General features: G+C 40.9%; 1 protein-coding gene across 25 annotated transcripts in view; it reads right to left on the minus strand.

The window, feature by feature from the left end:
• The window catches only part of TNRC6C (trinucleotide repeat containing adaptor 6C), a 100,710-nt gene that overhangs the window by 52,785 nt on the left and 27,646 nt on the right, over positions 1-20,279 (minus strand). For all 25 annotated transcript variants that reach the window (XM_071764272.1, XM_071764296.1, XM_071764293.1 and 22 more), the window contains one exon: positions 1,183-1,509. In XM_071764272.1, coding sequence (XP_071620373.1) covers positions 1,183-1,509 — 327 coding nt within the window. The remainder of the gene's footprint in view (positions 1-1,182; positions 1,510-20,279) is intronic.

Raw genomic sequence — 20,279 nt, forward strand, 5'->3', positions numbered from 1 at the left:
AGCCATAGATAACTGTACCCTAAGCACTCCCTGCTTTGCAAACACAACACACACACATACAGCAGTGATGAAAAGGGGATTTATACCAATTACTGACCAACCTCATCTCCCCTGTGAAAGTTCAGGTTATATTATTTCTAACACAAAAGGACAAATACGGAAAGAGCTGCTGCTTCTTTTCTCACCAGCAATTCCACAGAAAAAGGGTGGCTAAAAGAATTCCTACTAAAGTAATAGTAGTAAAAGGGTAAAAAGTAGTAAAAAGGAGGCTAAAGAATTCCTACTCAATTCACTATTTCCAATAGCCAAAAGGTCAATGTGTCTCTCTGCACAACACAACATAAGCAAAGATCCTGGGTTTCATTTATATAGTTATACACAAAGAACACTAATATTACCAAAATTACAGTCAAAAAATTGGAAACAATTAACAGTGCTTCTCTAAGAACAGTCAGTCAAGAAATATTTGAATATCCTGGAGGTCATATCCAGCACAACTACCAAAGAAACAGCAGGAAAAAATGGAGAAAGACCTCATAGGTTGGAATATCTAAGTAAATAGGGAAAGCTTTTAGAACTCCATCCTGGAAATTACATCATCTACTCCTGTTACTCAGTTTAATTGCCAGGCCAGTGTTAAACCATGACAGGGAAGCAGGAAAGGCAGGAAGGGCTGGAAGCTGGAAGCATGGCTTGGCCCTCGTGATCCCTCAAATTTATCCTGAGTATGAGGTGTATGGGATGGAATCCTCTGTTTGGTCAATTCTGGCATCTATCTTGTACATTCCTCCTCAAAGGAGGCTGCAGGTGGGACCTCTTTATTCCTTCTGGAGGGTAAAATGTTCCTCAGAGCTGAGCAGTGGCCTTGGCTCTGCACACCAGGCTCTGGCTGTAACTCTAAACATGGAGTGTTATCAGTTCCAGAAGCAGACACTGTCTGAGAAACTTGCTGTTAATTTCAGCAAGTGCAGCTACTTACAGGAGACTGAGCTGAAAGCAAAAGTACCAGACAGAAAACCACCTTTATCAGGGCCCAAACCAGGACATTTCCAGAAGAAAAAGAGCAACAGCACACACTTCACTTTCAAACCTGTGATTTTTAAGCCAATTCTAACATATTTTCAACTCAACCACCCTTGCGCTACCAACCAAGCCGCGATCCCGCTGGGTTCCGCCTCTTACCTGGTTGGGTCTTACTGGGATGATGCTGTCCACCTGCTCCTTGCTGTGGAGGAGGACTGGCCCCTGCTTGTCCAGTACCTTGTGCTGGGCTGGTGCTGCTCAGAGTCCCAGTTGGCAGTGGCTGCCCCCGCTTTAGGAGCTGCTTCTGTTCTTGCTGGCGGAAGCGTGGAGGCACCTCACGGGGCAGGTAACGGGACGCAGCGGGCTGCTGCCCAGGAGCAGATGCACGTTTGCCATTGCTGCTGTTGGTAATAGTGCTGGTGGAAGTACTGGTACCGGTACCGGCAGGTTGGGGCTGGCTTAAACTGGTCTTAATAGGTTCTGGCACTAGATTTTTCAAAAACAAAAGCACAAAAAAAGTGCGTTTTTAATAGCCGAAAAGTTGCGCTTTTTGTTGGTTTTTTTTTTTTATTCAGGAACTGAGCTGAGGGATGGGGATTTCAGGCTCCCAAACAAGAGCTGGCAAAACATAGACTATCAAATGCATAAAATACATTCAAAATAGAAGTGTTACAACCAGAACTCAGGGCTAGGTTACTATGTATGGAGCACCCTGACACATTTTCTGTAACAGTTTTGAAATCTTAAAACCAAAATCGTACAGTTGTACAAAATCAGATGTACCAGAAGAGAGCTGATAAAGGCTTCACACCCAAGTTCATGAGAGCCTGCACATCCTTTTTTAACTGTGTAAAGCCCCCCCAGCCTTATCACACACCTCCTGCTTCCCAGCCTGCACTGGAAATTAGCAGCACACAATGAAGAAGTTGCCTACTATAAATATCTGGTATCCACTGCCTGAGCAGAGAGCATAAAGGCTGAGGATGGAGCAGTCAATATACACAGAACAAGGTCATGCAGCACCCAAATAGCTCCCATACACAGCAGTGTGCACATCCCTGCAGACACCTGGGTACTTCAGTATGATTTAGGCAAGTACAAGACTAAGAAGAAACACGCAGATTTCCCACTATCTCTACAACTGAGCAAGTGAACAAACTTCTCAGAGGTTTTCATTCCCAGCATTTCTATGACTTTCATCAAAGCAAGACCTCTCAGAATGCTTAACCTAAGACAGCAAGACAGTTATTTGCACATCAGGATTTCTGCACAACACATGCTTTAAAATCCTTCAGGTGCAAAAGCTTTTAAACATTAAATACTGTCTCAGCTGCTCCTTCTCCATAGGTTTAGCCTCTTCTTTATAACCAGGACCAAAAAAATAGTGTTCTATGCACTAAAATGGAATTAAACTGCATTTAGTTTTGAAAACCAAAACTGGTTATTCTCTACTTAGGCACAACACTGCCCATTTTAGTATTTGAACTTTATATTCCTTACTGTAACAAATATTCTGTATGGCTTGGAACAGGAGGGAGAAGAGAAAAGAGATGTGACAATGTAGTATTGAACAGAATGTTCATTGAAACTGCACAGGAAGCTATTGCACTAATCTAGAGCACCAGCTGCCTTTCTAGTTCAGCAGTTTTTCTGACTTGGATGCAAGATTGCTATTATTATTATTATTATTATTATTATTATTATTATTATTATTATTATTATTATTATTATTATTATTATTACTGTCATCATCAAATCACACTGCCTATAGCCATGAAAGCATCAATCCTTAGGCTCCTAATAATCTCTCAAAAAACAAGTTAAAAGCCCTGACCCACCAGCTTTTTCAGCACTCACAGAAAGCTTCTGTCTTCTCATGGTCTTTACCTAATTTTTCCTACCAAGCATTTCAGGACACCCTTGTCTCCTGGATTTGCTCTCCAGCCACAGATTCAGTAAGCCCCACACCACCTGTGTCTGCAACAAGCAGAGCAACCCCACCCTGCAGTGGGATTTGCCAGCACAGACTGGCTCAGAAAGGTCAGAAGTGCTGGGTCTCCTCCAGAAAAGCCTTGAGAGAGTTGGTGTGAGAGCAGTGGAGATCATCAGCCCCAGCCAGGGATGGGAGTGGTGGTGGGGAATCTGTTCCACTCACTTGCCAGCACCTACCCAGGTCTCTCAGCCACCTAGAAGAAACCCTTTGGGGTTCCTAACTGCACAGAGCTCAGTTGTCTTCCAGCTCACAAGTGCAAAATTGCATCTCCTGTCATTACACATGAAATCAGCATTCACCCTCTCTTCAAGCTGTGACATGCCTGAAAATCTGACTTCCACAGCAGAAACAGTAAACAGGCATCAATATAGAGTTGTGGGTGGTTTCAAAGCAAGCAGAGACAGGGACAAGCAAAAATAAGCCAGGCTTGAGGGCAGCAATCAGCCCTTTGCTTCTCCAAGTACTTATTTTGGAAGCCTAAACAACTTGTCCTGTGTTTACCTCTATTAACAAAAAACAACTCTGAATATAAAAAATTTAAAAGTACCAATAGCATGTAAAGTCCAGAGAATAAAGGGGTTTTTGCCTTTCCAAGTTACACCACCAGCTTCAGAAACAAAGCTCATACCAGCCATTTTAAAAATGTCATGAAATGCAGACTTTCAAATATAAAATTTGTATTTCTAAGAAGTAGGTGAAAACAATTTTGTTTCCAAAATACAAAATAAAATCTGTCACTTGCATGATACAAATTATCACTTAGTTTTAATGGGTCTTTAAAGTCCCCTTCATCACTCTCCCTGGCCTTTAAAAAAATTGTAGTATATAACCCATGAATTAAGCTGATTCTCTCATTGAAGAGCAGTCCCTGGAGGAGATAATCTCTCTCCAGTGTTCTGGGCAGTGCCAGAGAAGCACACCCAGCCTCTGCCTGTCTGGCAGGTACCAAACCTGCTGCTCAAAAAACACAAGCTCAGGCTCTCACCACCCCCCAGCCTGGGGCTGTGTGTGTGTGTGCACAGCTAAGTGCTTGTTGTCCAAACCTGGAACTGCATCAAAAGCCAAGTCCTGCTTTGTATTGAATGCTTTGAAAAATAGAAAGGGTAATTAAAATAGCATAACTTTTCATGCTCTAACAAAGTCTGTATTTCCCTTTCATTTGGGAGATGCAGAACAGAAAAGGGAAAAATTAGAGATCCTGGTTTATTACTATTATTACTACTACAACTGCTGCTATTATTATCACAGAGAGGTAAGCATTTACCTACTACTACTACTATTATTATTATTAGAGATGTAAGCATTTACCAACCCTGAAATGTTGAGTACTCAGTGCTTCTGCAAAGAATGAAGCTGCAGGTGATTTCCCCACAGCCACAAGGTTGAGAAAGAGCACTCTGATCTACCCTACAGACCTGGGCTGACCTACCAAAAACACCAAACCAGTCCAGCCAGGCAGCTCCTGCAACTGGGATAGGAGCAGCCACACAACCCCTGCTGCCAGCAGCTCAGGGGGAGCACCAGGGAAGAGGAGGAGGAGGAGAGGCCAGGCAGGAGGTGGCAGCTGGGGGGGATGAGGATTGATCCCTCCATCACTGCTCCCCAAAACCTCTTCCCAAGCCATCATCATACACTGAAGGACTCCAAGGTCCTGATCATCTCTGGACAAAAAAAGGCTGAAAGGGCCAACTGAGGGTAACTGAGAAACCAGAGCCCTCTGACTTTTTTTTGTTTTTGTTTTTTTTTTAGCTAAGAAATAAATTTTCTATGGAATTAAGGTGTACAAAAGGATTAAAACCACTAGCTGGCACCATGCCAATGGAGGCTGCTTGTCTAGCCTCAAGATTTTCTTAAGGAATATTAACAAATGTGAAACATATTTCAGAGAACAAGGCAGGCTGCTTTTTATAAAGCATCATACTCTCAGTACTGTATATTTTGTAAATAGGTGTGTGTGTGTTACACTGCTAGCACAAGCCATAGAATACACACCTTTTGCTTTAACTTAAAAGTAGTGAAGCTGTTTCATCACAAAGGTGTGGCCAGAGATGCCACTTTCACTGTTAGAAACAAATTTTCCCTCTACCTGAACCACGTATAAAAGAACAAAGAAAAACAAAATATCAAAAATATTTTAGGAGAAATATTTTAGGACATATTTAGGACAAAAACATGTCTGCATATTAAAATTTCTGGTTTTCCTCTCATCAACACAGCAAAGTGATTTTTACTTTGTACATCAAAATCTCTTTATAGGACTAGTTAAATAGAAGTTAAACCTTATTGAAATACTATGTATAACCAGCCATGGTAGCTGGAAAAAAACCCCAACATTGAAACCACTGATGGGAAATAAAGCAAAAGGAGTCAACAACATCAGCTGTGAATCAGCTGGATTCCTACCTTTGTATCAGGGTAAAATTCAGCCTTTAAATACAGCAATAATATTGGGAGAATTTATGTTACAAAGGCAATGTAACTGTACTCCTTGGAAAAAAACACCTATTTATAAAATCATCTTCAGCAGTGTTTAAGCAGCAATTTTCATTTGCTGTGCACTGAGAGGCACACCAACCATTCCAAGTGTCTGCAAGAGAACTCCTAATTATTAATTGTCCTAAGATCCTCTAAGAGCATCTTTACAAAGCAGGCAGCCATCCTCCTGCCTGCAGTGGCTGGAGCAGGAACGAGGGCTTCCCCTTGCAGAATATACAAAGACATAATATTTGAGCAAACTGGAGGCTGAAAAAGCAAGCCAGGCAGTAACCTTTTGCACAGAGCATGGCAGTGCCTGTGGTCAGCAGAGAACAGGGATGCTCTGTGTGCTGTACATTTAATCAGCCCCAGGGGCCAACCTGCCAATCTAGAGAGACCCTGCTGATCCCTGAAGGAGCAGCCTGTCTACCCTTTCACCTGCAAGTAATACACTGTCACAGCTCATGTTATGGAGGCAGCTGCTTGAAATCCAGGAATCCAAATGCAGCTTTTATGGGTAAATTTGTTTTAATGCTAAAAAAAAAAAAAATTTAAAAAAAAAAAAAAAAAATTTTAAACGAACAGGGGATGCAAAGTGGTTTTTGTACTAGCAGATGATTAAAGAGCTAAAGCAAAAACAGTCAAGTAGAAAGCTTCTTGGGAAAAGACAATTAAAGGCATAAAATAAAAGCCTTGAGACTGCTTGCTCTTAAGATGTTTGTGATGGGTATCTGCTTATTCCACATTCTGAGAGCTGTACATATACTAAACAATGAGCTTGCTTGTAATAATTATCAGTACTTAATGGTATCTAAACTTCTTAATCCAATTTTACCCAAACAAATCCAATAATTACTCCATATGCTTTTTGATGATTACAATCTCAGGAATCCCAACTGCATAAAAAATTGTTACGAGCAATTGTAGGTGGATTTTATTAATATAATGAATAGGATCAGTCCAACAGATTTCAATTACAACAATGGCTTTTAAGTACATTTCTACGACATAAGGAAAGAACAGGCATAAATGAAAGAAACTGGTTAAGCCACATAATAGTGATTTATAGCAGCTTTTTCCTTTCATTCACCTCATTAACATTTCTCTATACTTCAGAATCTCCCATTCCAGCTCTATAAAACTTGCATTTCCAAAGCCTTCAAGGACCAGACATTCCAGAAGAGAAACAGTTAAACCCAGAAATGCATTCTTGGCTGCTACTGTGACAGGATTTATTTACAGCTTCTATTAAACACAGCAGCTCCATTACAAAGTGCTGGATGTGAGAAGAATTTTTGATTATACAATGCCAATGCCTCACTGCGTTAAACATATCATGCCAGTGTATTTTTTTTTTTTTTTTTTTTCCTTCAGCAATTCGTTCAGGTCATTGTTTGATGGGTTTATGAATTCATTACAGGAAACAGATGGATCCCATAATTCAGAGCTATTCTCCCAGCCAATCACACGGGCAATATTTTTTCTCATCTTGCTCCCCCCTCCAAATCAACCTTAATGAAGCCACTTCCTCCATGTCCAATTCCCCACACAGACACTGGAGAGACAACTGCTGCTTGTTAAAGCAACCTCCAAACACAAAATATTTCCAGAGCAGCAGCATTCTCATCCACAGACACACACACAGCCCCTTTGAAGTCAGACAGAAAGCCATGAACTTACCCAAGTCAGGTGAAGATAACAAAAAAACAGATTATAGAGGGTAAAAATAGATATTCTGATTAGTAAGAAATCCATTTTTATATGCTGAAAAAAACTGCTTTCCTTAGGAAAAATCTGCTGCCCCCCCCAATCTACTTTCAAAGGATGAATTTTCATTTAGCAAATTACCTCCTTTGTCTACTAAGCACTGGTATTTTTTATCCACAGTGACATCTACTGGCAAAAGTAAAGGTATTTCAGTAAACTATTGCATAAATTACTGCTTTCTTATGTTTCTATACAGAAGTGGGTAATTTTCTGTCTGGAGCTTCCCTTCCCCCAGGCACAAAAACTTCTCCTAAAAAACACAGCAAAAAAGGTACAGTCTAAAGCCAAGAGAAATTCCAATACTAGTTTTCAATAGTAGTAATAATGGCTTTAAAAATGTAATCAGAACCTGCACTTTTTCATCAAAGCCCACATTCAGGGTTAAGAGTAAAAATATGTGCATTATTATGGCTCTCAAACTTTAACACCATTTATTTAAAGAAATTCTTCAATTTTGTAACTTTTTCCTTGCCATATTTATTCAATATTAAGCACAATAAAGTATTCTCCTGGTTTCACTCTATTTCCCCCTTCCCTTTGACTTCCCAGAGGACCCTGGTTCATCTTCTCCTGCTCTTCTTCCAGACATTTCTTCTCCCTTACTTTCTGCAGGGTTTCCTGCCCCTTTCCTCAAGTCTTTCAACATCCCACCTCCAAAATCTCTCACCACAGCCTTCCTTTCCTGACAATCTCTACAGACTCCTCTCACTCCAACTAACTCAACCCTTAGACCAAAATCTTGACATTTTTGATGGCAAATTTGAAGTCAGTCTAAGAATTAACAAAAAGCTGCAAAGGTTATGGTAAAGCTCTACATCAAGTGTTAGGATTTATGCACCATCCTGGTAACTCCATTTTTTTTGCCATTTAGAGATAAGCAAGGAATGCCTCGAAAAAATGTATTTTCTAAACCCTCATCCCTGCTCCAGGCTTCTCTGGGCTTTAGGAGTGATGGAATATGGTGTGGTCATACAGGCAGCCCAAGCCACACATCTCCAGAAACCAGCTTTACATCTTCTTAGGAATTGCCACCACTTCTGTTTTACCTAAATAGCAACTGCTTAAAGCAGAATTTTGGAGCATTGTTACCCACTAAAGAATTAATTACAACAAGTGCTTCCAACTCCAGAAATGATAAAGGATTCGAAGCTCTCAATACACACCCAAAACTGATTCTATGAAAGATTTTATTCAGGAAATGCCCAGAGGTAAGGGCTTCCCTGCTTCTCTGGAGTAGTTTTCAAGTCATGTTTAGCAGCAGGTTCGTTGGCTGATGGAGCTCTCCAACCATAAATAAATGGTTCTGGCTTTGCATGAGAGGATCCTGATGCTAAAATGAATTCAAACCCCACTCTGCAGCTCTCACAGTCTGATCCGCTCATCTGAACACATTTCACAGCCTTCATCAAGATGTGAGCATAATTTATTCTAAAATTATATTCTGACATATGATCGTTGCATGAAGTTAGCAGATAACTGCCCACTATAAATTGGTATCTATTAAATACCAAAATTTATTTGTTATCTATTCAGGGGATTGCAGTTGAGTCTAAAATTAATTCCTAATTTTGATGCTGGGAAACCTCCTTTGAAAATGTGACATCCAGAAAGATTTTACAACCTTCTCTGAGAAACCAGTATTTTATGTGGAAAGCATAATAAGTTATATGGTCCACAGTGACAAGCCAGTCACAAATCATCCTCCCAAGAGCAAGACTTCCACATTACCTCTTAGAAATTAAAGGTTTTATTTTCATCTTCATTCCTCGATCCGTTAGAACCCCATAAATATTAAAATAAGATGGAAAGTGCAGAGTTTCCTGCCTCTTTCCTCAAGTCTTTCAACATTTGGTTATATTTCACATTTTTTGAAGTACTAAACATTCTTTTCTTAGAAAGACATTGGTGTTAACAGTACCATGGGCTTGTTCAAAGCTCTCCACTGGTTGGCTGGCCAGCTGGCAGATTTACCAGACTGGATAACCACTAAATTCACTTTAAAGACTCTACTTGAGACATCAGGAGTAGGTGGGAAAGGGATGGAAGGGAATTATCTAAAGCAATGACATGCACCCAGCTGCACATCTCAAAGAACCTCTGCAAACCTCCTACAGCTAAATGGGGAGATTGAGACAGGAACACAACCCAATCTCAAAGTATTCCCTTAGGAAACAAGGCCAACAGCACACCTGGAAAATTTATGTATCAGAGCATTTTTTCATTGTTTCTATAAAGTGTCTCTAAAATGACAATTCTGCACTCATTTTTGCAGAAGGTAATACTGACAAGTTCTACATTGAGGAAGAAAGGAGAGTAGAAAACTTTTGGGGGAAATTAACAGACATTAACAGGGAAAAGTCACAAATTACAGCTTCATAATTCATGGAATAATTGAGAAATTTGAGTATTTAAATTAATAAATTTTAAACAAATATCCCACCAGCTACTGATGGACAAACATACATTATCTGTACAAAGTAAGGGTCTCCAAGCTTTTTTTAAATGAATCAGGAGTCCAGGCAAAACAAAATCTCTCCATTAGCACAAAGTTTATGATTTGCTTCCTATTCATCTTTGTGCCTTCTCTGGAAATTCCACATTGAGCTTTAAGAGCTTCTGAGGTTTCTAATGGCATTTTCTCAGCTGGAATTCAGTGTCTTAATACACCTGCTTTATCAGAATCATTTGGGATAGTCATGTCTGCCTCCAATCTGTCCCTTGTCAGCCCTTATAATCTTTTTCTCATCCTCTTTTGTGTTTCTTAATAAATAATTTAATTACCAGTGTTACTTTCTCACTGTAGGCTTCATGCAAAGGTCTAAAACAGGAAAACATTGAGACTCCATCCACCACCTACCTCAGTTTTGGTTCTAGAGCCATACAGCCACCAAGCTGATCCCTCACTCCTACCCTGACACTCAGACCCAGCCATCTGCTTCAGTTCCAACAAATTCTACCAATTTCTCAGATATTCCATCCATGTCCCAACACACCCAAAGCTCTCTCTACACATTTTAACTTCACAATGGTTTCTGCCATGGAATTCTCATGCGAAATTGTCATAAAGCAAACTGGGGAAATGTGAGCTAAATGTAAAATTGGTTGAAATATTCTCTGGGAGAAGCAATGGTTTGCTGTCAAAACAGAAGTGTATTCCCCAGTGGATTCCACAGGGACTTGATCCAAGCCTATGCTGTTCATTGTTTTCATTAAAAACTGGATGATGGACTAGAGAATATCCTTATTAAATCTGCAAATGACACCAAGGCAGGAAGAAAGAAGATGAGGGTGATCAGATTGCTGTGTGATAGGATCAGAACCCAGCAATGACAAACTGGAAAAGTGATGTGAAAAAAAAGCAACAGTGGTTAAATAACAGAAGTCATGTTATTAGGTAGGAAAAATTTAATACAGAACAGCAAACAATTCACCCCATAGCAGTGCTGCAGAAAAAGATTTAAAGTTTTAGCAGATGACAAAGCAAAGAGAAGTGAAAAATCAGGCTATTGTAAGAAAGGAAGTGTAAATAACCAGCTGCAAGGCTCAAAGTAACCCTTCAGCTTCCATCTGCCATCCTAAAGCACTGCCTGTACCCCCAGGTGACCATCTCTCTCTTCAAGAAAGAACTGAACCACCTGGAAAAAGAACAAAGGAAGCAGAAATCTGGAAACAGGAACTACCACAGCAGACAGAATGGTTCATCTAGAAGACACTGGATACACTAAGCAAAAAAAGGAAAAAAAAAAAAAAATAGCAGCATAGTTCAGAGCTCAAATATTACATTTTGTTTCCTTTTCTTGAAGGGCATCTATATTTTTTATCTTTCTGATCTGTCAGCAGAGAGGGAGCCAAATGCTTCTTTTAAGAGAAAAAGACAAAACCTCTTTTGGGTGATTCAACACGTGTTTACAGAAGTTTTTTTCAATCAAATTCTACATTATTCAGGTTGGTCTCACATGCAGCAAAATCTTGTGAAGAATACTTAATAGTTTTAGCAGCTTCTAATATTTTCCTCGCTGCTTTCGTGCATGTTAGCACTGATTATAATTTTAATTTTAAATTCACAATTAATTAGCTGTGCCATTAAAAGTGGCACAGCTAATTAGGTTGATAGGTTGTCATCAACAATAGATTGATAATCCAAAGCAAATATGATGCTCTTTCACTGCAAGTCAAACTCCCTCATGTGCTCAGAGTGCACACACGTGGTTTTACCAGGGCCTAATTGAGGAATAGAAATTGGACCCCATACATCAGGCCTCTGTACTCAGCCCTGGTAAGGCCACACCTTGAGTACTGTGTTCAGTTCTGGGCCCCTCAGTTCAAGAAGGATATTGAGGTCCTCGAACAGGTCCAAAGGAGGGCAACCAGGCTGGTGAAGGGACTCGAGCACAGATCCTATGAGGAGAGGCTGAGGGAGCTGGGGGTGTTGAGGCTGGAGAAGAGGAGGCTCAGGGGAGACCTCATTGCTCTCTACAACTCCCTGAAAGGAGGTTGGAGCCAGGCAGGGGTTGGGCTCTTTTCCCAGGCAACTCTCAGTAAGACAAGAGGGCATGGTCTTAAATTGTGGCGGGGGAAGTTCAGATTGGATATTAGAAAGAATTTTTTCACAGAAAGGGTGATCAGACATTGGAACGGGCTGCCTGGGGAGGTGGTGGACTCGTCGTCCGTGGAGACATTTAAAAAGCGACTCGATATGGCACTCAGTGCCATGGTCTGGTGACTGTGGCAGCAGTTGTTCAAGGGTTGGACTCGATGATCTCTGAGGTCCCTTCCAACCCAGCCTATTCTATGATTCTATGATTCTATGATTCAAATGTACAAGTCCTAGCTACAAATCCAGATCCTGGCTAACGGAACAGTTAAATTACTGCAGCTCTATCCCTTCTTCAGGATGTGAACTGACAACACATGGTAACTTTCAAGACTTCACAATTTTTCTGGTTTTTTGTTTGGTTTTTTTTTTTTCAAGTAATAGTTCTCTGATTTACAGAAAATGTAAAGCTGCATTTCTGAATCCATGCAACTCAAATACCAGTATTAATCATGTACACACAGAGGCTTCTCCAAATACACACCCACTGAATAGGAAGACAAATAAATGCCTTTAGCTAGAAGCTGGTCTCTAGACTGCATTTTTCCTAAAGCCTCTGACATTTCAGCACAGGCATATTTTGCTTAACGTGCCATCATACATTAAATTTTGAATTCAGATTTCTTTAAATTCAGTCCCCACCTCCAGAGCAGGGCAGTGACTGACAGAGAGCCAACTTGCCTATTATAAATGGAAAATAATGAAGTTACTAGAAGTTTTTAAGCACTCATGTTCATAACATTAAGAACAGCAGCATTAATAAGAATTGTCTACATAGGATAGAAGGTAGGCAAGAGTCACTGCTGAGATGAATTTGCCTGGGTAATATTCTGTTACTCTACAGAGGAGTGAGAGGGCAGCTCTGGATGAAGAGACTGTTCAGCTGGTGTTTAGAAACATTTGAAGAGGGCTGGGGGGTTTTTTGTGGTTTTTTTTTTGTTTGGTTGGTTTTTTGTTAATGTTTGTTTGTTTTGGGGTTTTTTTTGGGGGGGGGTTTGTTTGTTTTGGGGTTTTTTTGGGTGGTTTTTTTGGGGTTTTTTTGTTTTGTTTTTAGTTTTCTGATAGAAGCCTTTCCAAATGCACAAGTTCAGTCCTCTTCACAGCTACAGAATTCACATCTTGTACTCCTTTGGGGTGCTTAGAAACATATAAACTCCATCAATAAATTTTTAAAAACCCATTAGGCAAACACACACTAAGTTCCAGCCCATCAACAGGGTAGTTTCACAAACACACAACCTCAACAACTGGTAACAAATAAAGGTTTCTGCCATTTTACATATGAGGAAGGAGTCCCAGGCATGGCTTGGTACAGGGCTCCCTCCATCACCTCTGCCCTCACCCTGTAAACACCTCCTAAATGTTGCTCCAGGCACAGCAACCCCATCAGTAACCACACAACAAAAGACTCAGAGAAGACAGGAAACAGCTCCAATTACCCAATGCTAACACTATCATCACTGCAACTACTAGTGGGAAAATCCAAGCATACAATTACAGATTAAATAACTTCATACAGAGTCACATAAGAAGTTGGGGCAGAACCAGGATCCAAACCCTTTAATTTTCTGCTGAATGTGTGCATTTAATCTCATTAGACAATGTTTTGCACAGTTTTCATATTAAAAGGAATCCACGAACACTGCAAAGTCATCACACTAGAATCTCTGATTCCAACAGGCACAGACTGGAAATATTATTTACATTGTTAAGCCATTCACACAGATAGATCAATTAAAATTCACTAATTAGTACATTCATAAGTAACTGAGAATCAGGACAATCTCAGTGTCCATCAGTTTACTGTCTGTGAGAGCCTAAAATTTCCTTTACAGCTTGAGCAGTAATACACCTACAGGTCACAGCTCACATGAACAAGCCTTGAGACTTGTTTAAAAGAATCCCATGGATGACCACCTTACAGCTTAGCAGGGATTTTATTTAAGTAAGCAGAGAAAAATCTCATTATCAAACCTGTTCCTAAGGAAGTGATTAATGCCCATCCTGTGTCAAACAATTGCTGTCAGAATCAGCCCTTTTTGCAGCTCAGAGTCTGGAGGAGCCAGCTCACCCCTAAGAGCTGCTGAGGTTTGAAGAGACCCTGACTGCAGCTCTTCAGCTGGGGCTTCCAGCTTCCAACACATAAGTGGTTGAGTTCTGTAAAGAGATGCCTCCCATATCCATCATTCCTACCTTGGATTGCTTTGACAGAAGTCAGTTCAGCTGCAGTATTCAGAGCACAGCTCATATCACACCTCAAAGGCACTTGCTGTGCCCGCGCTTGGTGTGTTCAAGGTAGCTGTTTTCAGACCAGGGTGTCCCTGTGTCCAGTCAGTCCTAGCATCCTACCCAGGAAATACTAAAATACTAAAGCATTTATAGTGTGTCAGGTGTAACTTCCTCTTCCATTTAGAAATTTGTGCTGGAAGGAAGGCTCTGGTTAGTTTTCTGGAATGTCTGAAAAATGTCTGTGCATTGGGCCCCTCAGCTCAGGAAGGAGATTGAGGTGCTGGAGCAGGTCCAAAGGAGGCAACTGGGCTGGTGAAGGGACTTGAGCACAGATCCTATGAGAGGCTGAGGGAGCTGGGGGTGTTGAGGCTGGAGAAGAGGAGGCTCAGGGGAGACCTCATCACTCTCTCCAACTCCCTGAAAGGAGGTTGGAGCCAGGGGGGGGGGGGGTTGGGCTCTTTTCCCAGGCAACTCTCAGCAAGACAAGAGGGCACAAGAGGTCTCAAGTTGTGCCAGGGGAGGTTTAGGTTGGACATGAGAAAGAATTTCTTTCTGGAGAGGGTGCTCAGCCATTGGAATGGGCTGCCCAGGGAAGGGGTGGATTCTCCATCCCTGGAGATATTTCAAAAGAGCCTGGATGTGGCACTCAGTGCCATGGGCTGGGAACCACGGGGGGAGTGGATCAAGGGTTGGACTTGATGAGCTCTGAGGTCCCTTCCAACCCAGCCAATTCTAGGATTCTATGATATTTATGGATTAAATATCTTAACATGTGGGCTCACTGGGACACACCAGACCTACCAAGTGTGCAGGCAAGCTACACATGTGTTTAAGATCAATATCCTGGGGATGGTGAGGTCTGTAAAGCATGCACACACACCAGGTTGTAGCACATCAGCACTTGGACACATCTGATTCACTTATACATGTGCACACATTTTTGTTCTGGAAACCAGAAACAACTTTCTCAATTATTTTATTTAACACTGGAACAGGTTGCCCTGGGAAGCTGTGGCTGCCACATCCCTGGAAATGTTCAAGACCAGGCTGGATGGGGCTTGAAGCAACCTGGGCTAGTGGGAGGTGCCCATGGCAAAGGGTTTGGAACTAGATGATCTTTCAGGTCCTTTCCAACCCAACCCAAGGTGTGATGCTATGGTTTGGGGGGAGCATTGTTATTTAACCCCCTTTAGACCTTGCTGTGTAAGCAGAGTGTTAACTGCTTGCAGATTTCAAGTTTGCTGGTGGAATATGAAGCATTATTTTTACTGACAATGGCTGCTGCTGGAATCATGGGACTGTGCTCACATCAAACTGACTCCAGTCCTGTGTAAACACAAAGCCTGAGCTCTGCTGCCATGTACATTAATGATACCAAATTATTATTTGATGTGCAATACTAAAATAGTTACAATTTTGTGGGTAGCCAGTGAAATCCCTCTGTAATTTTGGAATAACTCTTCCAGCTCACATTTTATCTCAAGAGAAGGCTTAAAGAAGGTGTTTATACTACATTCCTAAAGATGGTGAAGACAGATTTCTGTGCTATCACTTTAAATCAGTCAGCACAAAAATCTGAAGCAGTGCCAAGAGTTCAGCTTTCCCCCTTCCCAGCAGTGTAGATACATCAGAAGCCTCAGGTACCCAGGGAAACTCTATGGAGCCAGCTCAGTGAAAGCTAAACCTAAGTATTTTGGCCTTAGATTTCAAAGTCTGAATCCTTACTGGATAACTGAAAGTGTGTTCATTATTTAACAAAACTGTTTTGACCAAGTACATTCTTCAAAAGACACAAGAAACATGGAGACATTACCACTTGATGAAACTGTACCTACAAAAATTTCAAATATTATCTACAGAGAAAACTGTTTGGGGTCCTAAATCCTATTTTAGATGCAGTTCCCAGCACTGGGAAGAGAAGCAGTCGTGGGGAAATGTCATTCTTTTGCCTTCAGAAATCAGCAACTGAAAAAAATCTGAAGCCCCAAAATAAGAATGATCACTTATTCAGAAGTCATGCTCTAAGAGAAAAAACTACTGCTCAAGTCTGTGTATTGGTTCAGAGGGTGAAAAAACCCAAAATACACTGAAGTCAAAAGCTGTATTTTAATTCTTTTGATACTACTTCTTAAATGTATATGGCATTTAAAAGGTAGATATTCCTTTTCTATGTCCCAATGACTGCTTCCTCATTGGAAGCTTTTTATTTTGAACTAAGAGTTCATTTACCCATTAGCAAAGCCTGGAGAATTGCAAGCAAATGTTTCATTTCAGATTCAACACAGAACTTGAAGCAAATTATTCATTAATTCAGTTTAAGCCACACAGATTTTTTTTTTTTTAAATGTCTGTAGTGCCATTGTGCATTAATGCCACAAATGAAAAACAGGATTTAAATAAAGAAAAATTAAGAAGTAGTTTTCAGACCCCCTCCTTTTCAGATTATTCAGGAAAATTTCCTTAATAAAAGCCAACTAAAGGCTGACTGGGATTCTGCAATCGTTTCACTGCAGCTCAGATGAAGCCAAAAAAACAAAAATCAAATGCTTGGTTCGATTTGTTGAACACAGCCTGACAGAAAACCCCTTTTGTGAGCAGGGTACAGCCACAGCAGGTCTCTTAATGACCAAGCATTCCTCAGGAAGCTTTTCACTACTCCTCACAATGCAGCCTTGGAATTGCTGGAGGTTTAGGCAATCAAGTTCCCTGAAAAGACCAGGAGCAGAAAAAAGCAGGGAACAGAGAGGATCCATCTGTCAGTGTTTACAGCCCAGCAGCACTGGTGTCACTGTGCAAAGCAGGGCTGGTGCATTTGTTGTTTTTGATGACAGCTCTGGTTGATCAGGCTGTCACCATAGCAACTTGCACTTAGAACTCACAATGCACCCAAACGAACTCCAAGCTAAATTAACTTATTGCATGTCACCAGTGAGAAATGACTGTTCAGAGGTAATTTTCTGTACTAATATGTAATAGAGTTAACTCTCTAAATTGAATTAAATTAATTAAATGCCACTCCCAGTAAATCAGATTCTATTACATGAATGTTAAAAGAAATTAAAGATGTTTTAATAAAGATTACTAATAATAACTTAATATTATTACTTCATTTTAATTCAAAAATTCTGCTCAGTTTATTTTAGACACGTCTTCCCCTTACTAGAAAGGAATATCCAATTACTCTACATACATTACACACATTTATTTCACATAGATGTGCTTTGACTTATCCAAAAGAAGTAACACCAGCATTTTAAAGACTCTACACCTGTGAAATGCAGCTTGGCTTATTATATGGCACCCTAAGATTTTTCTCTCTCACACACACACACACACTTAAGCTTTTGGTAAATTCTCCTACCTTCAATGATTGTGTCCAGTTTCCAAAGTTTTATTGCTGGGGTTTTTTCAGAAAAGAAAAAAACCTTTTGCATGAAGTTGAAATGCAAAGAAAAGGTCCAGAGAGGCTACAAAACCAGCAGTGCTTTAGGGGCTTTACAGATCTACCTAACATTAATTTCATTATTTAAATCATTAACTTCATTTTTTAAAAGCAGTTTCTTGCACACCAGAGTAGGACAGTCAGCTGGGAGGCAAATCTAAGATGCTCCCAGTTCCCAGTGTAAATAAAGGGCAAGCTGTAATTGCCACCTGATGGTATCAGTGCTCTCCTGATAGCCCAGACTTTAACTCATATTAAAGGCTCACCAGGATACTTCAGGCTAAAACGGGCCCTCTCTAACATTAACCATCTTTCACAGTTAGAAACCACATTATTACTTTACTTTTCAAAAAGCAACTGGGTTTCCATGTGAGAGGGCAGCAATTAACAGCAGGGGGAGCACACGGTGCTCCTCTCACTGCACTGACCAGGCTGGTGACAATGACACCAGCACAAGGTTCAGCTCCAACTCTGTTGTTGAGCACCCACAGGAAAAGTCAGGATTTCCAGAGTCTGGTAAATTAGTATTAAAGCATTTCCCCAGTTTCAACTGGGAAACAGGCATAAAAAAAGCAAATGGTAAAAGCAAGCGTGCACGAATGTGGTGAGAATCCAACAGAGTGGAACAAGGTCAGCTTTGCAACAACATGCCCACATTCCAGGTTTCTGGAATATCCAGGTATTATGGATGTGTTACAGCCTCGTTCAGCTACAAAAGGAGAAGTCTGAGCTGGCTGAGAGTTCAGCTGTATTTTATACTATGCTGGAAGCAACAGCAGCAAGCAGTGGTCAGGGTCACCTCAGCAAATTTAGTGGGGTCTGAGCTCCAGGCAGGCTCTCTGCAGGAAGCAGGACATGGGAACAGGGAGGCAAAACAGATTTCTGAGAGATGCACTGCAGGAAAAGTGAGGCAGAAACATGAGTTCTGGAGTTTGCTAACTGGTGAGGGGAAAAAAGCTGGAGAACACAGAGCCATGGATACTTTCTGGGAAGGAAGAGCTGAACAACCTGAGGCAGCTGAAGAGACCTCCCATTGATTTCCCATGGTGACTATTGGAAAAGATTAGGAAAAAAAACCATACAACAAAGAAACAAAAATTGTATCACTAATCTTGGGGCAGAAGCAAGGAAAGAATTCGGACTAAGACAACGTCAGAAATGCAGCACTGAATACATTATTTTCTTCCTATTTCACTCTGGAGACTTTGTCTTGTTGGGAAGTCATTACTCAGATCCCCAGATGGAGGGAAGGGCCTCCCTGACACACACATCAGAAAACACCTGAAATGCAGCAGGACAGCCCACTACCTCCAGCACAGCCTGGGAGTTCTCATCCTGTGTCAATCAGGCTTAAACTGCAGCAGAAACTGTTGGGAAATAAAAGCAAATACTCCATATGAAGAAGGTATCCTTCAGAGTACTGCCTGCAGACAGCAATCAAAATGGGGAAGGGGAGTGCTGGAAAAAGAAACTCCATTTTATCAACTCAAGATCCTTACAGAATTAGAGAAGAGGGCATCTGAAATCCAGAAGCTTCTTAAAGCAAGCTTAGTTCATGGACAGAGAACTCAATGAGAAGAAATAAAAGCAGCACTGCTATGAAACAGCTTGGATTGCAGAGCTCTACAATGAAGTGAGCCTGAAAGCCATAAAAATAAGCCTTCAATTTTATTTGTAAACAGCAGTAGTACAGTTATAGTTACACAGGTTAACTCAAAAGTTATTCAATAATCCTCCAATTACAGATACTACATTTAAAAAGTAACACTGGACTAAGTGGAAAAACTTGCAAAGAAGAGAAACAAATTATTATGGTTTGAAAAACAGCTTGAAAACACAACCAGGAGGGAAGACTGAATGGGCTGTTAAGTAAAGAAGAGAATACACAAAAAGGCCCCTGCAGAGAAGGGGAGAGAGCTGCTCTTCACATACCAGGCAAATCAGCCAAGAAAAAATGGACCTAAGTTATAAGAATGACTGTTGAGACTGAGTACAAAGATGAATTTCCCACAATAATCAAAACATCTTTCAGGAACAACTGCTGGGTCTGTCTGACAGTGGGAAGATGGGTAAGACAATCCCTTCTTTCTCATCTAAAGGGATATATCTAGTTCCACGATTCCTTCAGTGTGGTATTCACATTTTTTAATGGAGTTGAGGAATCAGTTGTGGAGCTTTAGTAAATCATGGGCATCAAAACTAAAGCCCCTGACAGTCTGGCCTCAGAAAGGTGAAAGGTCCAGCTCCATAAAGACTGCTGAAAAAAAATAAGACAGCATAAACAGCCAAAACGGAAATTATGTCAGAGATATTAAAAGCCTCCTGAAAACAGAACAGACCTTAAGGAAACCATGATAAGCCAGGGAACTGCTTCTGTTAACACGGGAAGAGGCAATCAAGAGCTTCAATCATACCTCAAGTTCAGCTGTTCCCCTTGGGCAAACAGTAATAATAGTTGTTGAAATTTTCAGGGCAGCTGAGGAGCGTCCAAAGCATTGAGTGGTGCTATTAAACACAGGTCCCACAAGACTGCTTAGGATGAGCCACTGCTGCCATGCTACAAAGCTAGGGCAGGATGCTTAAAAAGCAAATCACCTTCTCTCACAGTGATCTTGGCCCTACAATCAACCTCATGAGTAACCACCTCTTAGGATGCTAATGCTAAACCAGTTCAGGAATAACCTGAATGATCAGATGCACAATGCAAACTCTACCAGAATGCTTCAGAGCATTTACCAGTGTGAGCTGGTTGAACA

Source organism: Heliangelus exortis, chromosome 20, assembly GCF_036169615.1.
Source record: "Heliangelus exortis chromosome 20, bHelExo1.hap1, whole genome shotgun sequence".
Taxonomy (NCBI): Eukaryota; Metazoa; Chordata; class Aves; order Apodiformes; family Trochilidae; genus Heliangelus; species Heliangelus exortis.